Below are 13,802 nucleotides of genomic sequence, written 5' to 3' on the forward strand. Positions count from 1 at the left end.
TAAACATCATCAGATTCTCCTCGATCTTAATATCAAAGCCTGCAGCTATTCTTTTACAAAAATATTCCCCTTAATCTGCATTCTCTTTGTTTACAAAAATTCAGCCAGTGGACCATGCAACCCAGTATATCTTGGACAGCTTGACTATAGTGAGATCAGCCTCATAGAAAATGTATTAATACAAAATGAACCGCTTTTCTGACACTGAGTATACAGCCATATATATGAATTTAATGGTCACTGTGGTTTGAAACAAGATTTCAATTTCCGTGGGATTTATTATTAGAATCTTACCAACTTATGTACCACTTAGAGAAACATGAATGCCACTAATTTTATTTTTTAAAGCAAGAATCAGATGTTCAGTGTCTTCTTTGATGAAAGGTGCTCTTTGGCACTTTGCTTTATATGTTGGCTAGCAGACAACACTCTACCTTGCAATCTGAAGAATTCTCTGAAGTTCTCTCAGTCACAGTTTACAAACTGAGTCCTTAAGAATGCCTCAATCCTGCTTTGTATTGCAACTCCCTGCAGAGCAAAAGTGTCTAAAAGCCAAATACAAAAAGGAAAAATGCCATTGATTTATCTTTTATTATGCTCCTGTCTCTATCAGGAACTCAGAGACACTTATTTTTTTGGAAACATCTGTCTTTTTTGGTTGCAGTTCTGGAGCTGACAGTGCCTCTCAGCATTGCTGATGCCTGCTCTGCCCAGTGGGGCATGAAGACAGAGAGCCCAGAAGAAATGATCTGAAGCTGCAGAAAATGCTACTTTCTTTCTCTACCTTGTGCAACAACTTCACCACGTCTGTACCTACTTTATATTCAGCAAAATCTTTCCCTGCTTGTGCAAGCAAAAGAGAAGACACAGTTTGCTTTCCTGCAAACACTACATTAATGCCAAAGCTCCAGGGGGTGATGTAGTTAATCTTGAAATTTGCCAGCCAACACCATGGGAATAAGTACCAAGTCTCTCACTTCAGCATGGGCTGGTTACATGCACACAGTGGCCCAGGTTGCTAAGGAGACAGGCTGTCACCTTCTGTATTAGTTGTAATTTTATCACGATTCCATGCCCACCCATACTGTCATGGGATGGAAAGCACCTAAATAGCACACAGAAACAGACAACTTGATGGTAGCTGTCAACACTAACTGTGCTGAGGGTGACACTGGGACAGGGTGAGGAGGGGGGGAATTCACTGGTCTAGCAAAGCCTGCAGACAAACACATCAGTCACACTAACTGGAAGGAATTTAGAGAAGTCAGTCATCAGGCATTCTGTGTGATTTATCACTTCTACAGAAACACAAAACTTCACAGAGATACGCAAGATGATTCACATCATGACAAGAAGACTTTATATTCAGGGATATAGCTCTACTTATTCTGAAATCAATGCAAAGATTTGTTTGAATGTCAGTAAGACTGTAAGTAGATAACAGGTTGACTTAAAAGAGGGAAAACAGGCAATACAGAGAACTAGCTGTTATATGTACAGTGGTTGTACTAACTTGTGCGCAGAGAGGAAGCTATACATGTTTAGCTAAAGCAAAATACATCAAACCCTTTTAAGTCTATCCAGAATTATTAGAAGTGAACTTACTTTCATTTTGCCTGAGTATCTACAGTGCATGTACAAAGTATAGCTGCAAGCAAAAGCAATACCGATAACAGCAGTACAGATGTGCTACCTGGAAACGACTGCTGCACAATTAGCGCTGGTGACCTGCCCGCAGAAAGGAGTCCAGAGATAAAAAGGCTGATGCTCTTGAAGCTAGGCGGTGCTGTACTTGGCTGACGTAGCTAACTAAGCAGCTTATGAGGTGTGCGAGCACAATGCTGAAAAGCACTGTGTATGTGAAATGAATGTGGCACAGAATTGTTACCCTTGCTGCAAGGAGAACAAAACTGCTAGCCATGCAAGTCAAATGAAACAAACCAACTGAACTTCTGTGCTCCACCTGACACTATGTAATCCAACTTAATTTATTTCCATAGGAAATATAATATTAAATATTGTTCTAAGTCCTATGCACTGAAAAAAAAAATCATGATAGCATTTAGCAGCCCTGGGGATACTGAATTATCCAGCCCAAAGTGATACCTATCTATTTCTATCCCTTCCTTGTTTCCTCTTTCCCTCCCTGCCTCCCCTCAAGCACATTTACACAATTTTAAAAAGGGCGAATTTGTGATTGAAATTGGTTCCATATTCCCCCATTTTCATATTTGGATTTCAGTTCCTTATTTATTATCATCATAGAAATTTTTCCGTGGTGTATCAGAAAATAATTATATTGTTAGAAATGTTTCCAAAATACAAAGTAATGAGTATTTTAAATAATTCTTATGAGTAATTATCACAATTAATGTTGATTGATTGAAAATTAATTATATGTCAAGTTGTCAATTGTGTTTTAACAGCTGTGAGTAATCAATTTTTATTTTTTAACTCACACCAGTGAAATATTCCTGAGACCATTAGACTACTCTGGCAGCAGGCTACACTCTTAGGGAAACATAATACCTTTTATTACATCAAATGATACAGTGAGGAAAAACAGATAAGCTTTTGAGCACACAAATCTGTTTTGCTTTATACCACGAGATCATCACAGCTTCAACATTTCTAATACTAATGTCATTGACACATTTTGTTTCTGACCCACAGATTTACTCCTGAGCAGTAAAGATATATACTGCACACCTCACATAGATTTGTAAATGGTGTTTCACAAATAAATTGAAAACTCAGAAGGAACTCCAGCCTCATAAGTAAACACACTTAATGTAGGGATCTGAGCGCAGGGCAGCATGGTACTGAAATTATTTTCTCTACTGTTTTGTTGTTGTTGCTGTTGGCTTGTGTTGGGGGTTTTGGTTGGTTGGTTTTTTGTTTGTTCATTAATTTGTTTATTTTGTCACCCTACATGAAAGTTTTACAACCCCTCCATAGCTACTGTTTAGGTTAGAACAAAAGAGAATCATCTGCAGCCCCTTCACATCCCTTCACAAGATTCTGGCCATGTTATCAAGGGAGCTGGTAAGGCACTGAGGTTCCCTCCAGCTGCCACCTCCTTTCCAGCCCCTCCTGCCATGCCAGCCCATGCGGAGGGCACGTCTCTTGCAGGCCAAGGAGGAGGTGATATGTTCTGCCAGAGCCAGCTGTGCAGGGAGAGCTCACTGCTGCTGTCCTGCTGTGCTCTCTGCCTCTCTTGTGTGCCTTGTGTCTCCTTCACAGAAACCTCTGTATTCCAATTCAGCTTTCTGAATTCCACTGGACTTTAAGCAACTTCAGTGTAACTCCTTACTACTGCAGCTGCTTAAAGCTTGGGTACGAGAGCCATAGAAAATTAAGAAAGGGGGGAGGAAAAAAAAACAGGACAGAAACTGCCATTTCTTTTATTTCTTTATTCAATTCCTAAAGATCCGTGTTCCCAAAAAAGATAACTTTGTTTAAATCATGTCACTGAACTCTCAGAAGGTGGCATCTCAGTCACAGGCATTTTAGTCATTTGTGGTCATTTAGAGATCTAATTCTATCCCACATTCTGCCCCTGACCAGGCTGTATGTCTTTAAGCACATCATTTCATCTCTGTCTCCCTCAGTTTTTCCACACAGTCTCTGTAGTAGTTGCTCTCCAGCAACCCCATACCTATTTCCCATCTGTACCATAGGACTGCACCAAACCCAGTGTTGTGTTTCGAAAGGACAGCTAATATTCACAAAAAATAATTTCTAACCCACCATGGCATCCTTTAACCTCCTGAAAGCAGAGATGTCATTTCAAAATGTATGCCAAATAGGCAATTCCTTCACAGCCTAGGGGGCCTAATATACTACCATAAATATAGTAAACAACAAGCAAGTGTTCAAATCACAACAAAAATCTGTGTTATGGATTATTTAATCCTACCATTCTTTATCTTTACCATTTATTGAATTTATTTTATTTACCCAATAAATGTGCAGGATTTTCAAGTATTTCACTATTAATTAATCATGATTCCAGACTAACACAAATTCCATAAAAGCAGCAGAAGTTTTCTCAATTCCCATCTGTGAAGTTTTTTCCTGAGGACAATCAGTTATTTTTTGTAAATTATGTTTTCAATATTATCTCATTTACTGTAATTCACAAGGTAATAAAAAAACCTGTAGTAAGAGCTAATTCAGTGGTCTATTTTATCATTAGCTGTAAGAGAATAGTTATTACACCTTCATGGAAGATGTTAGAAGTAAATATTTTCAAAATTTTCCTTATTAGAGAAGGTACGTAGTTCCTTATGTTCCTTATGTTTCTTTATCACAAAATATGGACATTGTTTCACTGTACAACTGTTTTTAAATGGCTTTCAGGCAGAAAAATAAGTGTATATACATTCTTGAAATCTATATCCTGTTTATACTAAGTGGTGGATTCATAGTTCATTATAAACCAGCATTTACAAAATTCCATGCTTAGCTGGCATTTAAAAGCGTAGTGAAAATGTGCATTGCAGAAGAGCCAATTTTAGCTAATAAGGAATTAAAGTAAAGAGACCTAGAGCTATTAACAGGATACTGACCTTGAGTCCCATGATGTAAGCAAGGGGCTGGCAAATAAGCTAGGTTGAAACGTGACAAAATGGGAATATATTCAATTGTTTCAAGAGAATGTATCACTGTACATGTTTAGAGTTAATTAAAAACATAAGTCCAGGTTAGTGATGGGGTTATCTTTTCTACGCTGTTTTTCCAAATCAGTATTTAACTGCACATGAAATGTATTTACTGTTTAATGGATTTTTTGTACATCTTTCATGTCTTCTACAACAGAGAGTTAAATAAGAGAAATCAGCCCTAATCTACCAAAAGGAGGATGTTTTTTTGACCAAATTCTAAGGCCTGAATGCAGTCCTTACTGTAGTGAATATTGACTTCAGTGGAAAAGCTGCTGCGAATCTTTGCAAAATTAGATTTTTCCCTTTATATATTTTTCAACTATATTAATGCAGATGACATTTTGGGGTGCCTTTTTTACCAGTTCAGTTGAGTTTTCTTTACATTATGCAGAGGCACACCTTTGTACTGAAACAATGCAAATATTATTCATTGTTTCAAGATTAGACTGGTTGCACACAATCGATGGATCGATTTTAAAAAAATACAAAGAAACATTGGAAAAAGAAAAACAATTTAAACTAGTCACCTATTTATTCTGATGCTCAGATGTACTGAATTTTATCCCAGGAAGTACGCCTTGATTCAGCAGGGGGAAGGAAAACAATCTATTATCACTGGGGCAGTCTTACTGATCATTAATTACTTCGTCTTGGCAGGATGGTAAAAAACATCAAATATACAGAGTTGACACAGTTTTACATATATTGTGACATCTGAAATCCCTCCGAAATCAAGAGCAAAGCAGAGCCAAGATTTTACCTCTGGTTAACTCATTATTACAGAACTCATATGATACCTTTACCAATGTCTCAGCCTTTCCTACTGTCATGTGTCATATTTCAACTCACAATTCTTCAAAGAATTAACTATTTTTGAATTATGTTCCTTTTAAAACATAAATATGCGTGCAGCATTGTTTTTTTTAGCAGTTATCAGTAAAATATAACCGCATACTCCCTGTGGTTTTAAATTACCTTCAGCATCTTTCCAGTTCTGACTTCAAGCACCTTTTTCTATTTCTGTTCTTAAAACTAGATTTGGGCCAAAGAAAACATGTAGAGATTCTAACTAAGCTTGTTTCAAGAGTCAAGTTTCCAGCCAGCTCATGATAATATAATTACATTTGGGAAAAACAAAAACTGCAATGCTATGTGAACTAGATTTTGTTCATTTCTGCACTGGAGGTGGAAAACAAGATACGTTAAGTTTTAGAACTAGAGATGTAAATGCGGTTCGGTTCAAAAGTTCCAAATCTGATTTTCTCTTGCTAGCTTTCAACACAATTTGTTTCAGCATAACAGAAGTGGATTTTAGGTAATGTAAGTATTTGGCAGAAGGCAGCTTTAAACATCCACTGTACTTAAACTATCCTGCCTTATTTCTCTTTTTTTGGTAGGACTGTATTCAGTGTTCCAGTTTCTGCATGTCTATATTTTTAAGTGTGAGACAATACTAATTAGGTTAAATAGCAATGATTGACTTTCAGTGAGTTTGCTTTAAAGCTGCTCTCAAACTGACTCATCCTTGCCAAGTTCCTCTGTTCCTTCCACATAGCCTAGTTTTTCCCTGTATTTTCATTTTTCAGCAAAATTTTTGTTAATCACATGCTCTGCTCAAAACAAATACTCAAGGACAAATCTTGTTGTTTTGTCCTGCTGCTCCTAAACAAGCCTCACAGTCATCACAAAAAAAAGAGCCCTCTAAGATGTCTGAGTCACTCAAAACTGTTAAGCTGCTGCTTTTCATGCTGCCAGTAAGAACACTGAGCTGAACACACCACCTTACACCACTCTCAGTCACTGCTATTTTTGTATGAACTTTTGCTATTGCAAATGCCAGGCCATATACCCCTTTTGATATATTTTGCAAACTTCGTCTTGGAATACGATGGATTTCCTCATTATACAGACTGTTCCTGATGCAGGCTGATGTAGTGATTCTAGTTTACAGCATATTTGTCTCCTGCTTATATTCAGTTATTCCTGTCTGCCAGCTTGAATAATCTTACACCATTCTTCTCCAGGCTTTATTTTCCTGGGGCTTACCCTGGAAAATATTCCCTGTCAGCTTTATTTCATAAGGTTCATTTCTCTGAAACACTCCAATTGTCTCTTCCTCCAGGGCAAGTTTTTTCATTCCCTCTCTCCACTTCCCCTTCAGATTAAATCCATCTTTCTCACCCTTAGATAAGATGAGGTCCCATGATTGCCTTATGCATTGACTGAGGGTCCTATGTTTCACACACAGATAGTAAAAGTCCAATTAAAAATAAATAAATAAATTCATAGTCTTCATTATTTTCGTTTCTCTGATTAGCAACACTTCTTTTCTGTCCAGTTACTTTATGGTATTTTGGGATTTGACATAGATTCTACTCTATGTCAAAACCTTTAGGCAGCAAGACTTTGCAAGCATTAAGCGCTTTTCTAGTTTTTACTGATCTTACCACAGTCTCACCTAGAAAACACTGTTCTTAATAAGCTGTTACCCAAGCAGAGTTTTTCATCTTATTGCAGTCCTAATCTTCCATCTTTCATATAAAAAATTGTCTGCATATTTTAAAAATACCAGAAAGATCTCCCCAGAAGTGAGGTACATTGCACTTCACACATCAGTGGAAATATGTCATTCATATGAACACAAAGAAAGCAATTGCAGTGACTTGAGCACAAGTGTTATGCAACTTGTCACTGAAAAGCCATTTCAGCAACAGCATAACAGGTATGTGAACATCTTACAGCTGCTTTGCAGATTGGTGCAGCTATGAAGCCTGATCGGTGTGGCTCACACAGGCATGCAAATGTGATATGACTTATTATGCTTATGGTACTGGCTTTGACAAATCTTTTCAAAACAGGAAGCATTCAAAGCTACTTCCGTCCTGTTTTGATGTGCTATGCACATAACATACCTTGGTTACATGTGTGTTGTATTGTCAGGTCAAAATCTTTCAGATCAAAATCTCTCCTTATTTCTTCGGCTTTTTACCTCGAGAATGAATATTTTCAAGCAGGATGAGAAAATAAATTTGGCATGATCACTGCCTTTGATGGCAATTATTCAAGCAAAATGGTACCATAAAAATAACTTCTAATAATTTGAGTTCAAGAAAATATTTCATAATATGTCCATTATGTCTAGAGGAATATTTTATAAAGGTTTCAGAATGTCTCCAACCAAGGTGATTCCATAAATAATGCTTGCACAATGGTTTCTAAGGTATCTTGTGTCTCCTTTGTGACGTAAACTGGTTGTTATGGAGATGGTAAAATATCAACTATTCTTTGTGAGACTGTGCAAGATCAATTTTTGATCCGTTACAGCAGCTTTTCTCTGCTCAGCTATAATCAGCCTTCCTTAGCAACAGAAATAACATACTAAAAAAAAGTATAAAATGTTTTAAAACACATGTTTGCATACTTCTAACTGTTTGGCATACAGAAATAGACCTGTGTGCATTTGTAACAGATGCAAATTCCATCCCAAATTTCCCAAAATTCAAATAAGCCTAATGGCCTTCAACAGAAATGAGGCTACTACTGTTATGAAGGTTTAACAATTTACAAATAAACAGATCACTCCCTTGTCATTCTCTATTTTTTAACTTCATGATCTATACATTACAAAAGGGGTTTTTGTTTCTTAAAGCAGAGAGGGCAAAGATTAACTTCTTTCACCCTAAATTTAGAGCAAGTACATAAGGGACTTTTGTTCCAACAGTGTGCTAAAACTTTCTAGAGCTTCATGATATAGAAGGAAAAGGGTTATGTCTGCGGAGTAGTATGTAAAAATACAGTCTAAGATACTTGGCTAGCCTGCCTGTACATTATTTTCCTCCATTTTTAATCCATGTTAATCCTTGTGTCTAAGTGCATAGGTCCCTAGTCTGTGATTAAGGTTAAAGAACACATAGCTGAGTCAGGGTTTTGCAAAGTCCTATAGGAAGACTTTCTGTGGGAATTCCTCCTTCTCCTCCCAGTCTGTACTTAGAGGCACAGACAAACACACCAAAACACACAGTATTTGATTGGAAAGTCATAAAACTTTCAAGGAGACCCTCGTTTATTTGCAGATTATGTGCACTTTTCTGGAAACATTGCAGAAAATAATGAAGATTGTTAGAAATCAATTTTGTATATTCTAATAGTACATTCATTTTTCTGAACAGGGGCCTAGCTGTAAAGTAGAAAGACAGCCATAGAGCAGGGAAGAAAACACATCTTTTCTCCTGCTATGTGGAAGTGGCAACAAAGTGTGCTTTGCAATGAATGGAGACAACGCAGACAGGAATGTTTGCCTACCTCAGGTGCCATCCAAAAGGGTGTTCCCACTGAGGTGTTTCTACGCAGCCGTGTGCTGGTGAGCTGGGCTGAAACACCTGCAATGAAACAGATTCAAAAAACTTGGCTTCACATACATTCTGTCATTTCAGTCAGTTTATTTCAAGTAGGCAGAAAACAAACCCTGAGCCTGGGAGTACAGCTGCAGAATGCCTGGCCAAAGTAGGTGCAGCATTTGTATTGAATTCTTTGTTTGATTAATTTCAGCTTGCTGTTTTCCTTCAGAATTGCTGAGATTTTTGTGTGTGTTTGAATGACTCTCAGTTTGAAGCACTTTCATTCAAAATAAAAAATTCAATTGGTACCTAAATATCACAGACTTCTTCCTGCTGTTTTCATGAGTATAAACAGGAACTATTCGAATTACAACTTGACTTTAAAACTTCTGTTTCAGTAGTTCAATTCCTGAACACTGCTGGCAGGAAACTTGTTCGCTAGAGACTTTGCAGAGACTCCTGTTCAACAAAACATTTATACACTTGCTTAAATCTTTCCCTACTGAGAAAAGCACAGAAGCTCAAGCTCACACTGCAGCTTGTACTTAGGGAGTTAAGCACATGCTTAAAACAAAGCCCATGCTTCAGTGCATTCTGACTGGGGCTGGACTACTGATACACAGCTGAAATGAGGAAGAAAGAACTGGAAAGGTATCAAACAACATTAACAAATCAGAATGAACTTCTAACAGGAAATCTTATTCTGTGCTCTGGTCAACAAATAATTGAACTGTAGACTGCAGAAGCATTCCAGTAAGCAGACATGAAACCAATATTGACTTAAAAACATATTTCACCTTAACATTGTTTAAAAACAAAAGCCACAGTGGTCTGCTCCTATGGCATTACCCAGAGACAAAACTGAGCAGAAACACATATAATACACATTGCCTGACGCCAATAAATAAGACATTGGGACTCATAATTCCTAAGTTAAATAATTTGATTGCTCCAAGACTCAATTCCATATTCATTTTTCATTTTTCAGTGTGATTGCAAGCCTTCAATGATTTCCTGAGTACCACTGTGAAACAGTTAATGGCCAAGACCTACAGCAAGCTACTGTGCATTTAACCCTGATCTCTCTCCAGCTAGCTTAATTTGTAGCTGCTGTCTGTGGACACTCCAAAACAGGGCAGAATACCAAAGAGCCGAGAGGGAGACAGCGGGAGAGCATGAGCATAAATGAATGATAAGTTGCAGACATTTTGGGTCAACTTACACTGTGACCAACATTTATTCAAATATATCATGCTGTCGAGAGCAGCTGAAGAAAGAAACGTGTGTTACATTGAAAAAGCAAGTTGTAAGATCAGGTAATAAAGGCAAAAAAAATTAAGGATATCTGTATAATCCTCTCTATGATCCAATATCCAAATGTACAGCCTTGAATATAATGGAGTTTTTTTCTTCAAGATTCTGTCTCATTTTGTCGACAGAATGGACAGCATTCACTGAATAGGTAGTAATTTAATATTTTTTTTATCCCCATCAATCTGTTTTCTAATTACTTATTTAGTATATCCAACCTTATACTACATTTAAAATGATTATTTTATTTTTTCTTTTGTCATGTTTCCTTCCCTCCTCATCAAACAATAAATCTCCTTAACATTCCTGCAAAATGGGAGAGGATTATCAGTTCCAGGGATTAGCCTAAAAATATCCAAAGCCTCTACTCTTTTGGGGTACTTAATTGGAGATCTTTCAGTTTTCAGGCACTTCATATGCCTCAAGTAGAGCTGTAATAGACCTCAGCTGCAGTTCAAGAACACTCAGCTCTTCTGCAAAGGAGGACAAGATGTTTCAGACTGGCTGTCAGGAAAATGAGGAAAAGAGTGGCCACTTCTAAAATGTTTGACGCAAGTGACCTGCCAAGATCACAGAGAAACACTGGCAAGAGTCATCTCAAATTTGATGTCATTTAACTGTCTGAACTGCAAGTTCCTTCTCTTCCTGAACTCCTTGTGTTTTTCACTGTATATCTTCCACTTTCTGCAATGAATGAGACAAATAGTTCTACAAACAATATGACTTGTGACTCAGTCCTAATTCGTTCCCAGGGTCCCTTCTGTAACTACGGCAGTGGGTTAGATGGGAAAAATAGCAACTTACTGAAAGCTTGGTACTTGACGCTTCTTTAGTCAGGAAATCCATGGATATGTGGGCATTTCTTGGCATTTCCTAACTGTGAAGTGGTAGGAAACACTCGAGATTTAACTCATGTCTTTTTTGGAGGCAGTAATAGTTGTAATAAAATTCTAGTGTTACTGTTGTAACTGAAAAAGTAGGAGAAAAACCCTAAAACCTAAATGTGGAATCAGAGAGACCCATGGGACACCAGAAAGGATGGGATTCTCCATTATTTTGCATTGGTGTTGCAGCACACTGGTCTGCCTTTGGAAGCTCCAAGCTGAGCTCCTGCTGCAGCACAGGCCTTTGATACATCTGAGAAACATTTTCCTACAGGGCGAAAAACCAACTTTTCCCAGAATGGAGTAGTTACAAAGATCATACTGCTGAAATTATCCCAAATAAGAAGGGATCTTCCTCCTCTGTACTAGGTCAGGGACTCACTCCAAGTTTTCCTTCAGGCCATATGTTTCTCCCAGCACTATTTTAATCATTGGCTTTGCCATTCAACATAATGAATTTCTGTCCCTAGAAGACCCTAAAGAGTTTCCCACCTTACTTTAGCATCTTCAATAGATTTTTATGCTAAATTTATAATACCACGACAACATCACTATTACATTTTTTTCCACTGCATACATTTAATTTTTTTAAATTTTTTAAAAAATATTACTATTTGCAGAATTTTTTGGCACATCACGTTACACTACTCTCATTTTGTGAACGTTTTTCTTTACCTTCATGCACTGCTAAACAAACATCTGTTATTCACACACTACTCTCAGTGGTGATTACCATAAGCATTATATAGTTTCATTAATAAATTATATTACTAATAATCTGTTTCTGTTACCTTTAATAAAATTGTCCATTCCATTGTATACAAATCTGAGGAACTAAAGCATTTCCCTATTTTTCTAAGTGCCTGTTTAAAAAGGAAGAAAAAGTCCTGAAATTAGTTTAATTCTATTGCCATGTCCCTTTCTATTTACCTACCAACCTATCAATCTATCTGTCTCTCTATCTCCCCTGTTTCTTATGATGTTTCCAGAGTGGCAATGCTCATCTAAAAGCAATAATCACAAATTAAATAGATGTTGGGTTTTGGACCCAAGGGACCATTTAACCTTCTGCTCTAAGGGAAAAAATTTGCTTAAGGCTAGCAAAAACCATTTCAGAGAGAAGAATGTTTCCTTTTCATATGCAAAAGTTCTCTAAATTTAAATTAGGAGGACAACTGCCCTGAAACTGACATTCCTTGTGAAATGCAAAAGAGCTTTGTAAATAAAATGGTACCTTCAGAGCTATTTTTAATTATTAAATTACTATGTTTAAGCTTTTAATTCAAAAGTCTGTTACTGATTTTTTGTTAGAATTTTTATTCTTGCTCTTTAAGGTTCCTCTTCCATTTTTTCCTCTTAAAATAACTAAATATCCTTCTGCAAAACTCTTTCACTATGGCACTCTGCATCCCCAGGGGAAAGCAAACAGATGCCTTTGGCTAAACTGCACATATTAAGAAAACAAATGGGAAGTGGTCATTACCAAAGTCAACGAGCTTGACTCCACCTTCTGTTGTCAGGAGAATGTTGTTCCCTTTCACATCACGATGAATGATCCGGTTATTGTGTAAATGCTGAAGGCCCTACATACCAGTAACAAAAATAAGTTTATTCCCTTAGTTAAAGACAATTACCCTATTATTAGGGAATGTAATGAAGACAATCTGCCCATACTCTATAAAAACATCTGTCCACCGGATTACATGCTTGATACAAGCCCTGCTGCTAGAATAGCCCACATAATATTGTCAACATTACCGTACCTCATAAATGGAAAATGTATGTATGAGATGAGTAAATTGCACCCTCTGCTGTCATTACAAGCCCAATGAACATCCTTACCAAGAGAGCACCATATAAGATGTATGAGATTATAGCTTCATCCAAGTGCTGGCCACACTTCAGCAGGCTTTTGACAAGTTCTGTGACAGAACCTCCATTGCACAGCTGGGAAGGGTGGAGTTGCGAGGGGGGAAAAAAGCAAGACAAGTCCTCAGTTACTCTATATACTTGTTTAGGCTGTAAACACCTACTGTGCAAAACTGCACTACAACACAAGACTGAGAACAACTAGATTTTTACCCTGCAATTATTTATGTTGTCATCCCACCTTAGAATATATTTTATTAGCAATGTTAATAATAAATCACAGCAGCTTGGGTGGGGGGGAAGGAAATGAAAACTGAAGATTATGAACTATAATTTGTAAAATGTAGCTAAAAATAAAAATGTTATGAACAGGACTGTATTTTGTTGTTAAAAGAGGATTTATACATATAATTTACATTAGTTGAGTATTTTCACGATAATACCTGCATTGTCTTTTTGAAAAACTGCTTTTGTGCAAAGAAAAGGCCAGACTGAAAAGATTGATGGTCTTGATAACTGAGAGGCAACAAATTATAGTCATTTTAAACTTTCACTCCATCAATGCTCCTGCTGGCAGGCAACATAAAGTAGACAGAAGTCATATCTCTATACTCAGATTTGATGGCATGTGCTGCCAACAACTGAGATGAAACATTCTGACCCAGAAAAGCAGCTTCTTGCAAGCATTTCCCATTAATCGGCTTCCACACATCAAAAGAGGAGGAGAAAAAGTA

General features: G+C 37.2%; 1 protein-coding gene across 1 annotated transcript in view; it reads right to left on the bottom strand.

The window, feature by feature from the left end:
* MYO3B (myosin IIIB) overlaps nt 1-13,802 on the bottom strand; it is a 192,767-nt gene that overhangs the window by 152,968 nt on the left and 25,997 nt on the right. The window contains exons 5-7 of the mRNA XM_065637621.1: nt 13,042-13,146; nt 12,683-12,782; nt 8,970-9,046 (exon numbers count right to left, since the gene is read on the bottom strand). Of these exons, the coding sequence (XP_065493693.1) occupies nt 8,970-9,046; nt 12,683-12,782; nt 13,042-13,146 (282 nt within the window). The remainder of the gene's footprint in view (nt 1-8,969; nt 9,047-12,682; nt 12,783-13,041; nt 13,147-13,802) is intronic.

Source organism: Caloenas nicobarica, chromosome 6 (genome assembly GCF_036013445.1).
Source record: "Caloenas nicobarica isolate bCalNic1 chromosome 6, bCalNic1.hap1, whole genome shotgun sequence".
Taxonomy (NCBI): domain Eukaryota; kingdom Metazoa; phylum Chordata; class Aves; order Columbiformes; family Columbidae; genus Caloenas; species Caloenas nicobarica.